This window comes from Heterocephalus glaber, unplaced genomic scaffold, assembly GCF_053883595.1.
Source record: "Heterocephalus glaber isolate CG9 unplaced genomic scaffold, H.glaber_assembly_v1.0 deba00001004, whole genome shotgun sequence".
NCBI lineage: Eukaryota > Metazoa > Chordata > Mammalia > Rodentia > Bathyergidae > Heterocephalus > Heterocephalus glaber.
The window spans coordinates 5334941-5354406 of NW_028258179.1; the positions used below are offsets into that span (position 1 = coordinate 5334941).

The following is a 19466-nucleotide window of genomic DNA, read 5'->3' on the forward strand; positions in this document are numbered from 1 at the left end:
TCACCAAACCAAGCCAAGCTGTTTAGGAGAGATGTTAAAAACACCACCACCACCACCACCACCGCCACCACCATCCCGCGCTGGGATTGGGGTTTGAACCTGGGACCTTCACATGCAGCTAAATCCCCAGCTGCCCACCCCCCTTTTCCTTTTTGAGACCGGGTCTCACTAAATCACTAATTTGCCAGGGCTGGGCAGAAATTCTTCTTAAAATTTTTTGTTATTTTGAGACAAAGTCTTGCTATGTATCCTATGCTAGCCTCGAACACAGCGATCCTCCTGCCTCAGCCTCCCAGAGAGTACTGGGATCACAGGTGTGCTCCACCACGCCCAGTTTATTATTATTTTAAAATCTTATTTTCCCTAACAGCTTTCTAAAAAGTACTGTTCTGGAGGTGCGGGGAGCGATTGCAGGGCCTCATGGGTGGCAGCGCTTGCTGAGCAGCCGCTGTGACCCCGAGCTGTCGCCCCCTCGCCCCCAAGTCGCATGGCACTGCGGGCGGGCGCAGGCTGAGTCCACACCGCCGCCCCCACCACCACCACCACGGGCGCCTGCGGGTCCGGAGGAGGCAGCGCCCGCCCGGCGGGTCAGTCCCGGCCTCAGCCCGCCAGCTGTGATTACTGGATCCCGCGGCTGATGTCACCTGGCGGCGCCCTCCTCAGGGACCGTGACGGCTGTGTGCGTCCTTGCCCTGTCGTTGGAAACATTGATTTCTTCATTTTCAAACGTTTTCCTTCTGTGTGTTTCAGAGGGAGGGAGAGAGAAAAAAGCCAGGGACCTTGAAGCTGCGCGCTCGCTCTCCAACCTCCAGGGAGAATGGAGTTTTTTCTGTACCTCTTTGTATTTTGTATTTTTAGTCTGTTTTGGAAACATTTCAACCAGTGTTCGCTTTATTTGTCGGCTGGTTTCTGAGGTAGGGTCTCGCTGTGTAGCTCAGGCTGACCTTGAACTCACTATACACCACAGGATGGCCTTAAATTCCCTGAGATCCTCCTACCTCAGCCTCCCGAGTGCTAGGAGTACCAGCCTGAGCCACCAAGACGGGCTTTCAGGGAATGTTTGCAACATTCTCTGGCCCCGAACGCCCGCCTGCTCGCGTCTCCCATTCCCAAAGCCTGGGGCGAGGACGGGCCGTCCCAGGCTGCGAGCCCCTTGTTCGGGGTGCTTCAGCAGGACTAGGCAGGAAGGACCCGCGCGGCTTTAAACTTGGCCAGCTGCGGTTCCCTGGGGGCGGATGCCGGCGCCTGGATCCCAGCCGCAGAGGGGGGCGCGGCCCCCGGCCCCGCCCCAGGTCCCCGCCCCAGGTCCCCGCCGAGACGCGGCCGAGGAGCGCGGAGACCGCGCAGAACCTTCGCAGCATGGCCGGCGAGGAGCTAGCGCGCGAGCTGCAGCGCCGCCTGCGGCTCGAGGACCCCTCGGAGCCCCGCGCAGCCTCGGGCCCCGCGCCCCCGGCCGGCGTCGACGCCGAGCTGAGCGAGCAACTGAGCCGCCGCCTGCGCATCGCCGAGGGTGCGGCGCCCGCCCGCCGCAGCCGGGTCTTCAACCCCTACACCGAGCTCCCCGGGCTCAGCCGCCGCCGCCTCAGGGACCTGGAGAGCGCGTTCCGGCGGTGAGCGCCCGGCCCGGAGGCGCGGTGGGCGGCCCGGAGAATCGGCCGGGCACCTGGGGCTTCTGGGCGGGACCCCCGTGGCCCGGGCTCCGGGCCTCCCTGGAGAGGGGCCTGTGTATACCCCGCGGTCCCGACTGAGGGATTAATATTTCCGGAATTGGGTCGAGGCCGGAACACGGCCGGGGGCAGGGAGGCCTCAGCCCCCCGGGCTCCGGGCCTTAGACGGGCCTTAGACGGGGGTGGGACGCGAGGCTCTGTTTAAAGGCGCTGGGCGGGGGCCGCGTCGCAGCCCCCAGTGGCAGGCACTGGAGCCCCTGCCTTCGACCCCATTTCTCTCCCCTGGCTTCGGGCACCGTTTCCCGCGTGGGTTTGTGGACGTGACTGGTTGCCATGGGAAGCTGTCCGTGGGGCAGCGGTTTGTCAGAGCCCGAGACCTGCTCGGGTTGTTTCAGGGAAGACCCGGATGCTCCCAGGTCCCACTGGCTCCTCCCAGGCCAGGTGCATTCAGGAGGGCAGCTTGGGGGCCTCAAATTCGGGTTGCTCTGTGTCCACTCAGCTGCTTTCATTTCTCTTGCAAAACGTGTGTGTGTTTGAGTGTGGTGTGTGTGTGTTGAAGACTGAACTCAGGGCCCCAGCTCTTTTTTATTTTTTTTAGACAGGGTTTTGCTAAGTCGCCAGGATTGGCCTCAAACTTTCAGTCCTCCTGCCTCAGCTTCCCAGAGTGCTGTGATTTCAGGCTTGCATCACCACGCCTTGCTTGCAAAACTCTCTTTTTGGAAGGATAAGCTTGTTTGTTGGCTGCCTTGGTTGGCATCTGCATGGAAACAGGTACTGGCTGGGGACAGCAGCGTGTGAACTGCGTCCCGACTGAGCCGACAGCCCGGCCTGGGCCTGGCACTGCACCTGCCTGTTGGCTGTCAGAATTCTAGGTTGAGTCTTCTGTCACTTGCAACCCAAATTGGCATAAATGGAAGAATTAATTTGGCTTCTAAAATTAACAAGCCAGCATGGGCTTCAGGTATGGCTGGATCTAGGAGCTCAGTGATGGCATTAGTGCTGTGTTCCTCTCCCCCCGCCCCAGGATTTTGCAAGTGCTAAGCACCACTGTGGCACTGAACTCCATCTCCAGACTGCCTTGCTCTTGCTGCTAATCTCGTCCTCAGGTACCTTGGTCCCTGGCAGTGGCAGTGTGGCCACATCAGTTCCCTCAAGTCCAGTGGGACAGAGAAGCCTCAGCAGGGGCCTCTGTGTCCCCACTTTATGGGGTGTGGGCTTACCGTTGTTCTGTGTTGGCTATGACCCAGTTACCATGGCCAGGTGAATTCCTTGTGCTCACTGGCCTGGCCCCAGAAGTGAGGGGTGCAGGCAGCCAGGGTGGAGTTATATATACATTTTTTCGGTACCAGGGATTGAACTCAGGACCTTGTGCTTGTGAGGCAGGTGCAGTGCCACTGAGCTAAATCCCCAAGCCCTAGGGTGGAGTTCTAAACCCTGCGCTCCTGGTCTCTCTGTTCCCACCCCACCTTAAGACTCTGCATGCCCTGTACAAATGGATTCAGGGAGGCTGAGGCAGGAGGATTGCAGGTTTGAGCTCAGTCTGGGCAAATTAGCAACTTAGCAAGAGCCAGTCTCTTAAAAAAAAAAAAACCGAAAGAAGAAAGAAAGGGCTCCCGCTGAGCAAGATGCTGCTGCCTGGATATCGCTGGTCTCTGGTGTGACACCCCCCACCCCCGTCACCCCTGGTGCCCAGCAGTGGCGGTGACCAGTTGGTGGAAAGAGCCCTTGCCTCCTGAAGGGTCCTGAGGTGCCTTGGTGGCCAGCTCAGACTGGCTCCCTGCCACCTCCTGCCACCTGCCTTCTTCCACCTCCAGCTACCTCTTACTTTGAGACATGCTTTTGCACTTCTCCTGCCTCAGCCTCCTGGAGTGCTGGGATTATAGGCGTGCACCACCACGTACAGCTCCTGTGTCCACTTTTGCACCGACCATCACTGCAGCCACCTTGACCACGGGCTGCAGCAGGCCAGGAAACCCTGCGCGTGGCCTGGGGCTCCTGTGCAGCCTTCCTGTCCCCGAGGCCCTGCCCCTTCTCACTCCTGCGCTCCTGCCCCATCCTCCCGTGTGGTCTGCTCTGGTGGGGTCTGCTCCAGCCCAGCCATGCCCTGAAGTCCTGCCCCTGATGGAAGCGCACGGATCCTCCTTTTCCCCTTTGGTTTCTGTGGCTAAACAAGGAGAACAACCAGCAATTTAGAAACCTGGGGAACACACTCAGGTGCGTCTCCCCCCGGGCTGTTTTCCAAAGTACGCCAGGGCGAGCTGGTTTTGGAGGCTGGGAAGAGGGGCCGAGCCAGGCCCCCTGGGCTCCTTGAGGCCCACTCCGTGCTCCTGGAGGTGCCTGGGCGGCTTGGGCCTTGGGAGCTGCTGGTGGGGATGATGCGTGGGAGGCATTACCACAGGGCGTGGGCTGTGGTGGAGCCCCAGTCCCTGAGCACTGCATCATCCTGTCCTGTGGCCATCGCTGTGGCAGAGCCTTTCACGCCGAGCGACACCCCAGCCCGTTTCATTTTTTATCTTATTTATTTTTCTTGAGACAGGCTCCTGCTAAGTTGTGAATTTGCCCGGCCTGGGCTCAAATTTGTGATCCTCCTGCCTCAGCCTCCCACAGTGCTGGGACTACAGCCACAGGCCACCACGCCCGGCTTGTGCTGACCTTTTGTGGTGTGATTTGTGTTGTGTAACTCACTCCAGAGTGGCTGGAGCTTCGGTTTGAGCTGTCTGTGTGTGGTGGCCAGCCGGTGAGTCACAGGCGGGGTCTGGGGAAGGTGTCCCAGCCCGTGCTGGCTCAGTGTCTGGTTTCCCAGGCCCCAGGGATGGAACTCCACACACTGGGAAGTGCAGACTGGGCAGAACTTACCCTGCCTCGCACTGGAAATGGAGAAGCCTGGAACTAAGGTATTGCCAGGACCCGCTTGCCCCCAGAGCTCTGGGGAAGGCGCCTTGCTGTGTCCTCCTCACTCTGGTGGCTGCTGTCGGGCAATCCTGAGCATCCTCGGTGACAGGTGCATTGCTCCAGTCCCTGTCTTTTGTCACTGGTGCCTCTGGGCCTTCACACGGCTGTCCAATAAGGACACCAGTTAGTAGAGTTAGGGCCCACCCTAATCTAGTGTGACCTTGTTTTTTGAGACAGGGTCTCCTTATGTAGCCCAGGCTGGCCTTGAACCTGAGATCCTCCTGCCTCAGCCTCACCATACTGGGACGACAGGTGTGTGCCACCACACTGGGCTCCAACCCTCATTCAAATGTGCTAACTACAAAAAAATAGAGGCAGACAGGAGCCCCACCTGTGCCAGAGTGCCTCCCATTCAGCAGGAACTCCCTTCTCAGCAGTTTCTAGATCAGCATTCCGATGTCGCTGCTGCTCCCTTGGAGCTCTCGAGGGGTGAAACCCGATTAGACCAGGGTGCACAAAGCTCACCCATTCACTCTTTTGTGGGGATTGAGGGCTGGATAGATTCGCACAGATACTGTGCAACTTGCTTTGGGCTTCTAAATGTGATTTTCCTATTGTAACGTATTCGGCTTCGGGACTTCTTTGTTCACAAGACTTAACCAAACAAGCAAACCAAAGATGGATCCCTCACAGCCTGCAAGGCTCCGAGTCCTTGGAGTGGGAGTTGTGTCTTCGTGGCTCCCAATGCCTGCAGGAGCAGGAGAGAGCAGTAGCCAGACGCCACCACCCCGACAGAGAAAGTCCCCTCCCGATTCCAAATGTGTCACTGGATAGCCGCACTGGGAGCACGGTGGCCTGATTTCAGTGGAGGGCGAGAAGCCCGGGGAAACTGACTCTGCCGTGTGTGTCCAGGCCTGAAACTGAGCCGAGTTGGACAGGAAACTGCGACCAGGCAGGTCCCATGCAGGCAGGTAATGAGGACAGGACAGGGCTCGGGGATGGGTTCTCAGCACACTAGAGGCCTGGGTTCCAATTCCCAGAAGAGAGGGTGGGGAAATTGTCCTTTTATTAAGAATCCAAAATGCTGAAGTCAAGGACACCCTGCCAGAGCCACTCCCAATGGCCAGACACCACTGAGAGCTGAAAAGGGGTTCTTCATTTCTTGCCCCTTGTCTCCCGTCTTTTCTTTTTTGGGATACAGGGGATTGAACTCAGAGAGTGCAAGCTACATTCCAGCCATTATTATTATTATCATCATCATTATTATTTTAATATTTGAGGTGTGGCCTCTATAAATTGCCCAGGCTGGCCTCTAATTTGGGATCCTCCTGCCTCAGCCTCCTCAGTGCCAGGATTATAGGCATGTGCTACCACACCCATCTTGTTTTTGTTTAAGACAGGGTCTCACTATGAAGTCCAGGCTGAATTTGAACTCACTAAGTACCCCAGCCTGGCCTCTAACTTTCCATTCTCCTGCCTCAGCCTCCTGAGTGCTGGAATTTCAGGTGCACACTACCCTATGAAGCTTAAATTGACTTTAACTATGGGGAAGGTGGAATGGGTGTAGCTCAGTGGTGGACCCTATGTTTAGCATGCTGGGCGCCCTGGCTTTCTCTCACAGCACCAAGAAAAAGAAAGTTCGGGAGGTGTCAGGAAACAGATGGAAAGGGCGCACTTCCCCCGCTGGGAGAAAGGTGGAGCTGGGCGTGTGGCCTCCTCCTGCCGCTGCCCGTCCGCAGCAATCCACCTGGCCGAGAACGTCCATCATTCGGCCTGCATTTGGAGCTGGGAGGCCAGGGGAGCCAGGGCTGGCCCGCTGCTGAGGGCGGCTCCTGTGGAGGAGCCCCGAGGCTGTCCCGGGCCTGGCTCCCTGCTGGGAGTCCCGTCTCCCCCTCAGCTCGCAGTCCACCGCGCTCTCTCTGGGGAGTCTCCCACCTCCATTTTATGAGAACTTGATGTACAGGACTCTGAAATTAAGTGGTGAAAACAGTTACTAAAGCTTTACATTGTGCAAAAAGAGTTCTTCTCCCTCATCCCTTTCATGATTAATTTAAAAGTGCCTGCCTGCTTGCGTTCTCTCTCTCTCTCTCTCTCTCTCTCTCTCTCTCAGGCCTACTTCACATTGAACCCAGGGCCTTCACACTGAGCTACATCCCACCCCTTTTTAAGATTTTTTTTTTTGTTTTTTTGGTACCTGGGATTGAACTCCGGACCTGGTGCTTGCTAGGCAGGCAGTGGAACCACTGAGCTAAATCCCCGGTTTTTTGTTTTTTATCTTGAGACAGGGCCTCACCAAGTTTAAGCCCAGGCTGGGCTCAGAGTTGCAGACCCCTGCCTCAGCCTCCTGAGTGGCTGGATCACAGATACGCACCCCAGGCCTAGCTGGTGTGTCCTCACAGAGTCCACCCCATCTGCACTGCCCTGCCCAGCATCTCTCTGGATAATACACCTCGCTCTTATGTCTGCCTGTGCTTTTGTGTACTTTTATTTTCTGAGACAGCTTTCACCACACAGTCCAGGGGGCCTGGAACTCGCCGTCCTCCTGCCTCAGATTTAGAGACTTGGATGGCAGCCTGGGAGTCGAGACCAGTCGGGGTCGCACATCTCCGGGGGCCTCTGGAGGCTTTTCCTCCAGGACATGCGCTTCCCCTTCCCTCTTTCCTTTTTTTTTTGGTACCAGGGATTGAACCCAGGACCGTGCACTTGCGAGGCGCGGTGCCACTGAGCAGCCCGGCCCTCCATCTTTCCTTTCTTACAGGGCTGGGGATGGCACCCTGGGCCCCACTCTAGCCTCAGGCCACACCCAAGCCCGTCACTCACATTATTTCAGCTGCTCTCGATCCCTGTGCTCTTCCCTGGTCTGTGGGTGCAGGTGGCAGCGGCCTGGAGGGTGGGTGGCGAGTGGGGGTCCGTGTGACGGCTCCACGGCCCCTTCCGGCTAAGCCTGCTTCAGCCTCACATCGCCGCTCCGCGCAGCCGCTCTGGGTCTAAGGGGCCCGTCGGATTCCCACGTCCACCCCTTCTGTCTTTGAAACTTGTGACTTGTTGCCCCTCCTCCCTGGCACCTCAGCCTCCTGCATCCTCTCCGGTGTCCACACGACGGGCGGCGACAGTCCCTGTGCTCAGCGGGAGGCCTTGGTGCCAGTCACGGGGTGTGCGCGTGTCCGGCCTGCTCTGATTTCCTCCGACCTCAGCCCGGTGCCCCTGACTGCTGTGTGAAGGCCAGGCCTTGGCATTGGCAGCAGCGGAACCAGTGGCAGGGTGGGCTGGGGCTGGGGACAGGGCTCCTTCCGTCTGTGCCTGGGCTGGCTCCAGAGCAGGGGCACTCACCCTGGCGGGTGGTATGGTCACTTGGTCTCCACCCGAGGCACCCGGTGCCAGCTTGGGTCTGGGTCCCAGGGAGTGGGAAGATGTCTGGAGCCCTCACGTCCACAGGCCTGGCCCTGCCGCCCCTTCCTGGAGCTGGAGAGGCTGAGGGACCCCCCCAGCCCACCCTTGGGCTGTGCCTGACCCCAGCAAGGGGTTAGATGCCCCCCAGTGCTGCTTACTGAGCCCCCACTGTGACTGGGGACAACTTGTGCCAAAATATCTAGCTGCCCCCAGCCCAGGGGGATTTGGTGAGACCCATCGTAGCCTTGGAGAAGTGCTTGGCCTGGAGGCTGCCCAGCGTGGTCTCTGCCCCTCCTAAGTGCCTGTCCCCCTCCCCCAGAACAGGTCTGCTTATTACTTATTTATTTTGAGACACAGTCTTGCTATGTAGTTCAGGCTGGCTCTGAACTCACTATGTAGCCCAGGCTGTCCTCACATTCCTGGCGATCCTCCTGCCTCAGCCTCCAAAGTGCTGGGATTATAGGTGGGCACCACCACGCCCAGCTTGAGATGAGTTATTTGTAGTCCAGAGTGGCTAACCTTTTCCTGCTGTCCCCGTGGCCACCCCAGGCCCAGGGGCAGCATGGCCATACTGGGCTCTGTAGAGGTTTCTGAGCTCTTCAGGCTGCAGTGGGGTTGGTGGCCCCTGTGGCAGAGCCACAAAGCCACACAGACATGCGCCTGTAAGCGAGATGTGGAAAAAGGCGAGTGACCACCTTCTCAGGTTGTCCCTAAGATCAAGTGACCACTTGGCTAGGTGTGCAGTCTGGCCTTAATTAGGTCACTGTGTTCCAGCCCGGTGCTTTGCCACCTCGGGCTTTGGGGTTTCAGGTGGGATGGGCAGGAGGACACAGGAGCGGGTCCTACTGGCCAGGAAGGTGTGGACGGGCTTTTCCTTCCTGTCTGGTCCCCTGGGGTGGGGCTGATGGCTTCCTCAGCCACTGGCTGCCCCTCACCCGGCAGCTCCTTGTGTTTTTCCCTCCCTGACTCCCTTGGCTTGGGGTCACAGAGGGCCAGAGGCACTGCCAGGGACACCCAGCCCTGTGAGACTGGACGTGGACACCCAGAGGTGTTGGGGCATCCGTCCCCTGAGATCACAGGGCATCACTCTTGGGCGACGACAGGACAGAGGAGAGCTGGGTGCCAGAGAGCTCCAGTACTCTCCCAGAGGTATGCAGCGCTGCCCTGCACGTGCCAGGGGCTGGGGCCGGACTCTGAACCCCAGCAGCCACACTCAGCCCCACACCCCTGCCTCCCTGGGACCCTGCCCTCCTGTCCCCAGCGCATTGGCACTGGTGGGTCACAGGCGCTCCACGGACCCTCTGCACCTGCCCAGGAGAGAAATATTGGCCTGCACCTTTCGGGGAGCTCAGGGCTGGCCTGGATCCCTGAGTGGAGCTGGCATCAGGGGGCAGCCTGCCTGTACCTGAGACTGCCCCGAACGAGGCCCTTGCTGCCTGCATTGGGGCAGCCCGTGGCCAGCCTGAGTGAGGCTGGGGGAGGTCAAGGCAACAGGCAGCCCTCTTTTTTTTTTCTTTTTGTTACTGCGAATCGAACCCAGGGCCTTTGGACTGAGTAATCTCCAGCCCTTTTTTATTTTGAGACAGGGTCTGAGTTGCCAAATTGCTAGATGTAGGGAACAGGGGAAGGGGACGTTACCAGAACCTCTGCAGTGAGTCCTGGTCTCCTGCGAGCCATGGCAGCACACGGCGAATTACAGGAAAGGTAGACAAATGAGACTGAGAAGAAGCTGAGCTTTGGGTCTGATCAGTGCTGCTCTGGGCAGCAAAGACAAAGCCCCCTAGCTTGCAGCACCTTTTATTCAGTACGTGGGGAAATAAATGTAACAAGCGAAATGCAGAGTTCAGTACTTTACATTGGGATAAACAAGGTGTAAAAAGACTGGGGGGCAGTGGAAATCTGAGAACAATGAGGAACTATGCAGATGAAGATCTGGTTCCTCCCTGGCATCTCCCGCAGGCGTGGTCTTGTCCTGGAGCATTACAGCATCCGGGGATCACTGAGGTCTCAGTTGTGACCCGAGGCCAAAATGGAATTATGTCTGGAATGTCGTAGCTGGTCTGTAGGCTGGAGAACCAGGCCTACTCAAATGATTTTTCCCTAGAATTATGTAGCATTGCTCCCGACAGCTAGACTGGTCTTGAACTTTTGATCCTCCTGCCTCAGCCTCCCTAGTGCTGGGATTACAGGTGTGTCCACCACACCTGGCTTCTCTTTCCTTTGGAATCCTTGTGACAAATCCTGGCAGGCACAGGCACCTGACAGCATGCACTTAGGACAAAGCAGAACTTGAAGCTATTTGCACGGAAAGCCCGGGCAGAGGCCCTTGCCTCCTCTGCTGTCTTCAAGGGGCTGAGCACACAGCACACGGGAGACCTGGAGAATGGAGGAGCCTTCGGCCCTGCCTGGCCTGTCTGTTTCTCTACAGACGTCCAGACACAGTATATGGAAGGATGGGGTACTGTGGCTGACTGTGAGGTGACACCCCAACCTCCACTGGGCTCCTGCAGTCTCAGAAATGTGGCCTCTTCATCCTCAATTCAATCCCCAGTTCCAAAATAAACTGAGCTGGCCTCTTAATGGAAAAGGAAGGGCACCTGCCAGGAGGGAGCCCTGTGCCACCCCTCTTCCTGCTGGCCTCCCTGCCCCTTCCAGCCAGGCCTGCTGGGGTCCTCTGGCCCCTGCCCTGAGCTTCGAGGTCTTCTGGAGATGCCCGTGAACACTGCTCCCTGCCTCATGCTCTTAGCGCCCTCCGTTTCCCTGGGAAAGACACCTCCCAGTCCTCGAAGAGCACTTGTGTGAGCTCACCCTCCTCTGCTCCTTTCCTTTTTGGAGACCGGGTCTCCCTAGGTAGTTCTGGGGCACTGTCACCCTCCTGAGAACCAGTGTGGGGGTCTCCGGGGAGCCTCTGCTGGCCCAGCCTCGGCAGACAAAGGCAGCCGGCTCCGCTCTTTCTCCATTCGAAGCAGAATGGTTCTGGCTGCTGAGATGAAAACCTGGAAGACCCAGGAGTGCTGCACAGGGAGCCAAAGAATAAGGGATTCATGGACTGAAAAGGGCTCTGAATCCGGCGACACTGGAAACCCGCTCTCATCCCCTGGTGGCTGTCTCCTCTGTAGCTGGTCTCTGGCGGGCAGGGAGAGGGTCACGGGGCCCTTTGGCGGCTGGGGCTTTCCCAGCCGATGGCATGCATCGCTGTGTGTCCAGTGATCAGGGACCTCGGCCTGTCTCCCCTATGCAGGGTGATCAAGAAATACAGGGAGTGTTTACATTTAAAGAAATTTATTGCACTAAAAGACGCGGTGCCGTGAACCCCCTCAAAATACTCCCAGGCTTTGAGCCTACTTGTCTTCATTGTTCGTGCCACTTTCTGAAGCATCTGTGGAAGTCAGTTCTCTTTTATGTCTTTAGTTGCATTGTCCTGGCTGCCTTGATGTCCTGAATGGATTCAGAAAGTTGACCTTTCGTGGTCATTTGGACTTTGGGCGAGAGCAGGAAGTGGTACCGTGCCAGACCTGGGGAATAAGGTGGATGAGGGAGGACGAGCTGCATGTCTCCACAAGCTGCCTTTCTGTTGGGATGCACAGCATCCACTGTATTTCTTTTTCTTTTTCTTTTCTTTTTGGTACCGGGGATTGAACACGGGACTGTGCGCTTGCAAAGCAGGTGGCGGAACCACTGAGCTAAATCCCCAGCCCTCCACTGTATTTCTGATGCACCTCACAGACACTTAGGAAAGAGGGCTCCAGAACTGCTTCAGGAAAAATGATGGGATGAGTGTGTTCAAAGTAAGGGTATGATTTGAGGGGGATTCGTGGTGATGTATCCTTTACTGTAACAAAATTTAAAATTGGAACACACACACATTTTTTTTTCTCAGCTACCTTCAGTGTCAGCCTGGCTGTAAAGCAGCGGAGGAGCCTGGGAGGGGCCTCATTCTCTGATGGGCTTAGGCAGCTTCCGAACTGGCACTGTAGCAGGTGGTGGTTCCATTTCTCAGGGTCCTAAAGGTGGCGAAGGCTGTTTGGGACCAACATGGGTGAGAGCAGCTGTCTGAGAAGCCACCCCAGAGGCTGCTTGGTTCTCAGGCCTGCAGACTGCATTGATTTCTTTTGAGACAGGGTCTGGCTATGTAGTTCAGGCTGGCTTTGAACTCACTATGTAGCCCATCCACCAGGCTGGCCTTGAACTTGCAGTGATCCTGCCTCAGCCTCCCGATGCATTGTTTTCTAAACAGTCCTGCTTGCTCTGTGCCTACCAGGCCCCCTCAGGGCCCAGGGCTTGGGCCACTGTCCACGTGCACAAGGCTCAGGCCTCCCTAGTGCTTGCCCATGCCTGGGTGTGCAGGACATGGGCAGTGGGACCAGGGGACCAGAGTCCCTTCCCCAGCAGTTCCTGCAGAGTGACGAGTCCAAAGGGATGGAGAAAATGGGAAATGGAAATAGGTCATAAATCCAGAAGGAAGCCCCAGGAAATAAATAGCGATGCAGAGCTTTGGATTATGATTGCCCCCTCCTAGCAGTATGGGAGCTTGAACCCAGTGCCTTCGTACTGATCTGCACCCCCAGACCTTTTCTATTTGTATTTTGAGACAGGGTCTCCCTAAGTTGCTACGTTGGCCAGGCTAGGTTCGAACTTGCAATCCTGCCACAGCCTCCCAGAGTGCAGGGATTACAGGCGTGTGCCACCGCGCCTGTCTATCAGTGACCATTCCTGCCTTCCCTCCTCCCCCAGGAAGCTTTGGGGCCCTGCGTGAAAACCTCAGGCTAGCTCTGCCCGTCCTGCGGGAACTGGCTTTGCCGCCTGCTGCAGTGAGCAGCTCTGCGGAGTTAAGGGGTGGCTGAGCTCACGCCTGGCCCCGGGGAGCCCTCCGTAAACAGCAGGGCAGGCGACTGCATGACGGCTTCACAGGGGGGCCGCCCCGAAGACTGGTCCCAGGCCCGGGTGGGGCGCAGATGAAAGAGCAAGATGACACAAGCGGCCTTGTGCGACTCTTCCTGCCTGTCCTGCACACTGGAGAGGCCACTTTGAAGAGGGAAGGATGTGCTTCTGGCCTTCAGGCCCAGCTCCCGGGGTGGGGACACCCTGATGTGGTCACTTCATAGTCCTGCAGGCTTCAGTAGATGGCAGCAGCGATGCCTCTGGCAGGATCCTGGGAGGCAGCCTTTCCTGGGCTCCTGGGAGTGGAGGTGCGGCTGGGGCCCGAGTCCTTTCTTTCCTGCTCTTGTGGCCTCAGCGATGCCCTCCGCCTCCTTTGTGGTCCTGAGGGTCAAACCCAGGGTCTTTTCACTGAGCTGCATCTCCATCTCCAGCTTTTTCTTCTCTGTCCCTTCCTTTCTTTTTTTTGGTACCGGGGATCGAACTCGGATACTTGTGCTTGCAAGGCAGGCGGCGGAACCACTGAGCTAAATGCCCGGCCCTGTCCCTTCCTTTCTTTCTCTCCCCCCGACCCCCAGGTTTCCCAGGTCAGAACCCTGAGGAGAGTTGAGGTGACTCTGTCCGTTCAGGGAGCTCTGTGTGGTTGTCGCCTCTGTGCTGTGGCACGGGCACAGTCTCTAGGCCAGGTGGCTGGGAAGTGGCTCCTTGGGCTCCCTCTGGCTGAGGACAAATCCCTGCCTGCTCCCTGACCTTCTCTGCCCTCAGGCCCCTCTCCACGCCCAGGCCTTCAGCTGCTCTTCCCTCCCACTCAGCCCTGCTGTACCCCGGCAGTCCCTGTCTCCATTGCACGGCCCGAGTGGCTCCGTCTCTGCTGTGTGTGTGCCGGGCAGAGGCAGAAGACAGCCCCCAAATCCTGGCAGAGCGAGGACCTGGGTTGTCATTTAACTGGGCTGCCCTTTTTTGTTTCACCAGGGATGAACCCTGGGCCTTGTGCATGCTAGCAAGTGCTCTGTCACGGAGCCGCACTGCGACCCCTTCTAACGCTGCATGGCTCCTGCCAGGTGTTCCTGCTCCTGACCTCCCCCTCCCTTTCCTCTTTCTCTTCCTCTTCTGTTGTTTGTTTTTTTGAGACAAGGTCTTGCTAAGCAGCTCAGGTTGGCCTTGAACTCACTGTGTAGCCCACACTGGCCTTGAACTCCCCTGATCCTCCTGCCTCAACTTCCTGAGTGCTGAGATGAGAGGTGTGCGCCACCACGCAGGGCCGGAGTGTTTCTCTGGCACACTCGGTTACCAAGCTGCACTTTGTCCACTGTGTGGCCAGGTGAGCTGCTGTGACTTCTCTCTTGTGAGTTGGGAGAGGTGACTGCGTGGAAGGCCTGGAGAGTTCCACGCCACAGAAGCCTTTGTTCTGTAATTTGGTCGCCCTGTAACGAGCCCTTCTGTCCCTGCCTGTTGCTCAGCGGTCAGTTGCTTCACTTCCCAGGCCCAGCATGGTCAGTTACTCTGAGTCCTGTGTCTGTCACATCCATGCCCAGGACCCGGGGCTGGGTCATCTGGGGTTCCAGGGGCGAGTCCCCTGGCCCTCAGCCTCTGTCCTGGCGTGGGGTCCAGGCTCCTCTGACCAGGCCGACCTCCCTGGGAGCAGGGCCCAGCGCCGTGGAGCAGGAGTGTGGCCCCTTTCCCTGGAACTGAGGACTCCGTCCTGCCCCAGGCCCCCAGCAGTGCCGATGGGCTCTACTTTCAAGCCTGTGCTTGAGAAGTTGCTGGGGGCTCTCTGTCATAGGACCATGCATTTGGGGTTTTTTGGTTTTTTTGGTACTGGGGATTGAACTCAGGTCCTTGCACTTGCACAGCAGGCAGCAAAACCACTGAGTTAAATCCCCGGCCCATGTGCAATACACAGTGAGACTTCATCAAAAGAAAGAAAAGGGGGTGCTGGGACTACAGGCGCGTGCCAAACGTCTGGCTGTGCCTCCCTTGGTCCGTGTGCCAGTGTGGTGTGAGCACTCTGCACGTGTGTGTGCCTGAGGCCCTGTTCCCGGTTCTTTGGGGTCAGTACCCGGAAGTGGGGTTGCTGCTTCCGGTGCTTAGCCCCTGGGACTCTGTTTTATCCCTGGACATCAGAACCAGCTTGCTGAGATCTTCCAGATTCTGCTCCAACAGATGTGCCCCAGCAGATGTGATTGCCTGCACCCCTTCTGGGTCTCCCAGTTCGTGCAGTGTCTGCCCTCAACTCCCCGCAGGGCCTCAGGGAGGGTGTGCTCACTGGAACAATGGCATTGGCTGGGCCAAGGTTCCTGGTAGACCAGCTTTGGGAACCCAGTGGACACATGGCCCAGTGTCCCGCCGGGGAGGACACCCAAGAGAAGTGACACACGGTCTCTATGTGTGACCTCTGGGCCAGGGGCCCGTGTTCCCTGGGCCTGGATGCTGCCCAGAGCGAGCCTGTTTGCCTACCATGCACTAGGCTGTGGGTTCGAGCCCCAGCACCACCAAAACAAAGCAAAAACTTGTCCACCAATGTTCAGAGCAGTGCTGTTCACAACAGCCAAAAGGCTCCCTCACCCAAAGAATGCATGAGTGCGTGTGAGAGAGTAGCATTTTGGCAGCAGACAGGAGTAAAGTAGATTGATATATGTTGCCATAAATGAGTAAACCCTGAAAACATGCTCAGTGAGGTTAGCCAGGCAGCAAAACTCTGCGCTGTAAGAATCCATTTCTTGGAAATGTTTAGAACAGGCAAATCCAAGCAGATGGAAAGATAGGGGAGGGGGAGTGGCTGCTAATGGGTGTGGATTTCTTTTTAGGGTGACAGAGAGCTCCTGAAATTAGGTAGCATTGATGGTTGTGCAGCCTTGTGAATGTAGTAGGAACCACTAAACAGTACAATTTAAAGGAGTGGATTATATATATGTAAATTATATCTTAAAGCTTTTGTTTATTTTTATTTATTTGTTGATTTATTTACAGATTGAACCCAGGGCCTTGGCACTGAGCTACATTCTCGACTTTTTATTTATTTGTTTTTAAACTTTGAGACAGAATCTTGCTAAATTACCCAGGCTGGGCTCAATCTTGCAATCCTGCTGCCTCAGCCTCCCAGAGCGCAGGGATTACAGGTGTGTGCCTGTACCATGCCCAGCAAAAGCTTTTATTTTTTCAAAGTAAAAAAATTGGTAGATGAGGTCCATCACTAAATCATTGTAAGTAAATGGAAATCATTGCTTCCCTTTCTAAGCATTCATGAGCCACCCTGTGAGGCTCCCAGATCCCGGGCTGGTCCAAAGTGACTTGTCTGTCCACTCTGCCCACTTCCAGGTGACCCAGGGGCACCTTTCTCATTTCCGGGTATGGGTGCCTGTCGCCAGGGTTCCTCAGGTCCATCAGGAGCTGTGCAGGGTATCACCTTGTGGTATAAACCTCGCAGCCAGCACTGTGCCCATGGCCACGGAGAGGCTGAGGGAGAGGTGCCCAGAAGAGGGGTGGAAATGCTGGGGCCAGCGAAGGGCAGACAAAGGTGCTGTTGAAGCAGAGGACCAAGTGGGCAGCTCTGAGCTCTGGGGAACCGGAGCGGCCCAAGTCTGCTGGGCTACACCGGGTGTCCAGCGTCCTTGCACCCTCTCTGCAGCCAGACCCTGGGCCTAAATACCAAAGCCCACAGGCTCAGGTCTCCAGCTGTCCGCGGGCCATGTGTCTTGACGGGTGGCCCTGGGCGTCTCTACTGGTAGGTTTTTGTTATGAGAGAGGTGGATGGATCGTGAAGAAAGCAGATTGGCTCATTTAAATTTTAAAAATGTGGCAAGATATGCGTAACAAAGCCAGGCACGAGGGCACCAGCCTGTAATCCCAGCACTCAGGAGGCTGAGGCAGGAGGATCCCTATGAGTCTGAGGCCAGTGGGGACTATATAGCAGGACCTTGTCTCACAAAAAAGAAGTTAATAAAGATACGCTTGACAAATTTCAGCCACTCCACCCATTCAAATGTACAGCCGCCTGGCATTCAGTGCCCAGTGTTATGCCAGCACTGTCGCCACCCACCTGCACACCCTTCCCTCATCCCAGCTGAACTCTACCGTCGGGCACCGGCTCTGTGCCTCTCCGCCACTCTGTCCCTGTGAGTGTGACTGCTCCGGGTTCCTCGTGCCCATGAGCCTTGCAGAATGCGTCCTTAGCAACTGATTTACTTCACTTGATGGAGGTATAATGACCTTGCAGTCAACCACGTTGTGTTTGGTGTCAGAATTTCCTCCTCTTTAATGGAGGATATTATTCCATTGTGTGGACATGCGCATGGACCCTGTTTGTGGACTCCAGTTGTTCTCATTTTTTTGTTATTGTTGTTTGTTTGAGCCGGGGTCTCTGTATATCATTCAGGCTGGCCTTGAATTCACTATGTACCTCAGGCTGGCCCCAAACTCACAGAGATCCTCCTGCTTCAGCCTCCCAAGTCCTGGGATTGCAAACCTGCGGCACCACTGCCACCTTGAGTCATTTTTTATAAATGAGGCCAAAGAAATTGCAGTCTGGGAGACTAGCGGGTGTCTCTTCATCCTGCTTGTCCCTTCTTTCCGCTGCAGATACGATGCTGGGCGTGATGGCTTCATCGACCTCATGGAGCTGAAGCTGATGATGGAGAAGCTGGGGGCCCCCCAGACCCACCTGGGCCTGAAGAGCATGATCAAGGAGGTGGACGAGGACTTCGATGGCAAGCTCAGCTTCCGGGAGGTACCGAGTCCTGCTGGCCTGGGAGAGCCTGGGGCTGCACAGGGGTGGCCTCTTGAGAGTACTGGTTGGATATTTAACCTGCAGTTCTGCTCTAGAAATGGCCTTGGGCCTGGATGTAGCTCAGTTGGTAGAGCAAGTGCTCAGCATGCCCAAGGCCCTGGTTCAATCCCAGCAGTTGCCCCCTCCCCCTTATATGGACATCGAACTGCTGCATGGGCCAGGGAAGTGCCCAGGAAGCAGCCTGAAAACCACCACCGGTAGCAGAACTTCATTTGGGGAAAACAGTGAGAAATCTAGAGAGATGTTCACCAAAATATTCCTAGTGGATATTCCTGGGCAGAGTTTCGGTGGGTTTACAGTAATTGTTTAAATACAGTAGAACAGGATAGGTGTGGTAACACTTGTAATCCCAGCACTCAGGAGGCTGAGGCAGGAGGATCTCAGCAAGTTCCAGGCCAGCTTGGGCTCCATAGTGAGTTTCAGGCCAGCCTGGACTACATAGCAAGAGCTTGCCTCTAAAAAACAAAACAAAACAATAATAATAATAAATGAAATAGGGGTGTGGATAACTCCTCCTTGGGATTGGTTGTGTCTCTTCCTGTGCCATCTCCATGCCAGGAAGAGTCCTTGCCAGAAACTGAATTTGCCAATGCCTCCATCGTGACCTCTAGGCTCAGCAGGGCGGGGAAATGCATTTCTGTTCTCCAAGACACCCATCTGTGGGGTTCTTCTTTTTCCAGTACTAGGGATCGAACTCAGGACCTTTCGCTTTCGAGACAGGCACAGCGCCACTGAGCTAAACCCCGGCCCACTCTGTGGGATTTTTGTAGCAGAGCCCAAGCAGATGAAAGGGGCCGGGCCCTGGCAGCCCACTGTGCGGGGCGTCCTGCCTGGTGCCGGGGGTGGGTGGTGGATGGAGCCGGTCAAATTCTCTCCTCTGGGAGTTTGTGCTGGGCAGAAACATGCGTTAACACTGGGGGCCGCTTCTGGAGGAGGAATCACTGTGGGGCAGCTGCCTCTGCCCCTGCACTGGACATGGCAGTTGGAGGGGCACATTGCATCCAGGCCTGAGAGCTTTGCTACTACACAACAGTCCAGCCCTTTAAAAAAATTTTTATTTTGAGTCAGGCTCTCAATATATTTCCTAAACGAGGCTCAAACTTGGTATCCTCCTGCCTCAGCCTCCCAGAGTACTATCACAACAGGCATGGGTCCCCAGACCTCGCTTGCACTGGGGATCTCATGAGACCTATCTTGCACTGGGGATCTTATGAGACCTATCTTCTTTCCTTCTTTCCTTCCTTCCTTCTCTTTCTTTTCTTTTCTTTCTTTCTTTCTCTCTCTCTCTCTCTCTCTCTCTCTCTGTCTCTCCCTGTCTCTCTCTCTCTCTCTCTCTCTCTCTCTCTCCCTCTCTCTCTTTCTTTCAGGAATTGAACTCAGGACTTCGTGCTTGCCAGGCAGGTGAGGTGCCACTGAGCTACATCCCTGGCCTGTGAAACCCTTCTTTTATGACAAATGCCTTCTTTTTGCTTAAGCCACAGGCTGATTTCTGTTGCTTACAGCCTAAGGGCTCTAACTAATACAGGGGGAGTACTGACACCTCCAACCACAGCCTCGAAGTTAAGAATGCCCTCTGAGCTCTCTTTGTCACCCACCTCTCCTCCACCCAGACCCCATCACAGCTGGGTGGTTTCCCAGCCACTCCCCAACATGCCAGTGCCTGAGGGCTGTGCCTTCCCAAGCCAGACGGACAGGGCTTGGGGAGAGCTCATCACTCAGGGCTCGAGAGGCCACAGTGGCACTTCTGGGGATGTCCAGTGCTTTAGGGAAAGCTGAGTGTTTCCAGATTGAACTGGATTTTCTTTTTCTGAGAACTGCTGGGGTTGGGAACCCTGGGGTGGGAGCGGGAGCTG

At 56.3% G+C, this 19466-nt stretch overlaps 1 protein-coding gene across 2 annotated transcripts in view; it reads left to right on the forward strand.

Moving 5' to 3' along the window:
* The first annotated feature begins 768 nt into the window (after positions 1-768).
* Positions 769-19466, forward strand: part of Efhd1 (EF-hand domain family member D1) — a 31328-nt gene continuing 12630 nt past the window's right edge. Inside the window, exons 1-2 of one of the 2 annotated variants that reach the window (XM_087209410.1) lie at positions 769-1610; positions 17406-17553. In XM_087209410.1, coding sequence (XP_087065536.1) covers positions 1057-1610; positions 17406-17553 — 702 coding nt within the window. In that variant the 5' untranslated portion in view covers positions 769-1056. The remainder of the gene's footprint in view (positions 1611-17405; positions 17554-19466) is intronic. The other variant, XM_004868132.3, reaches the window with a different exon arrangement.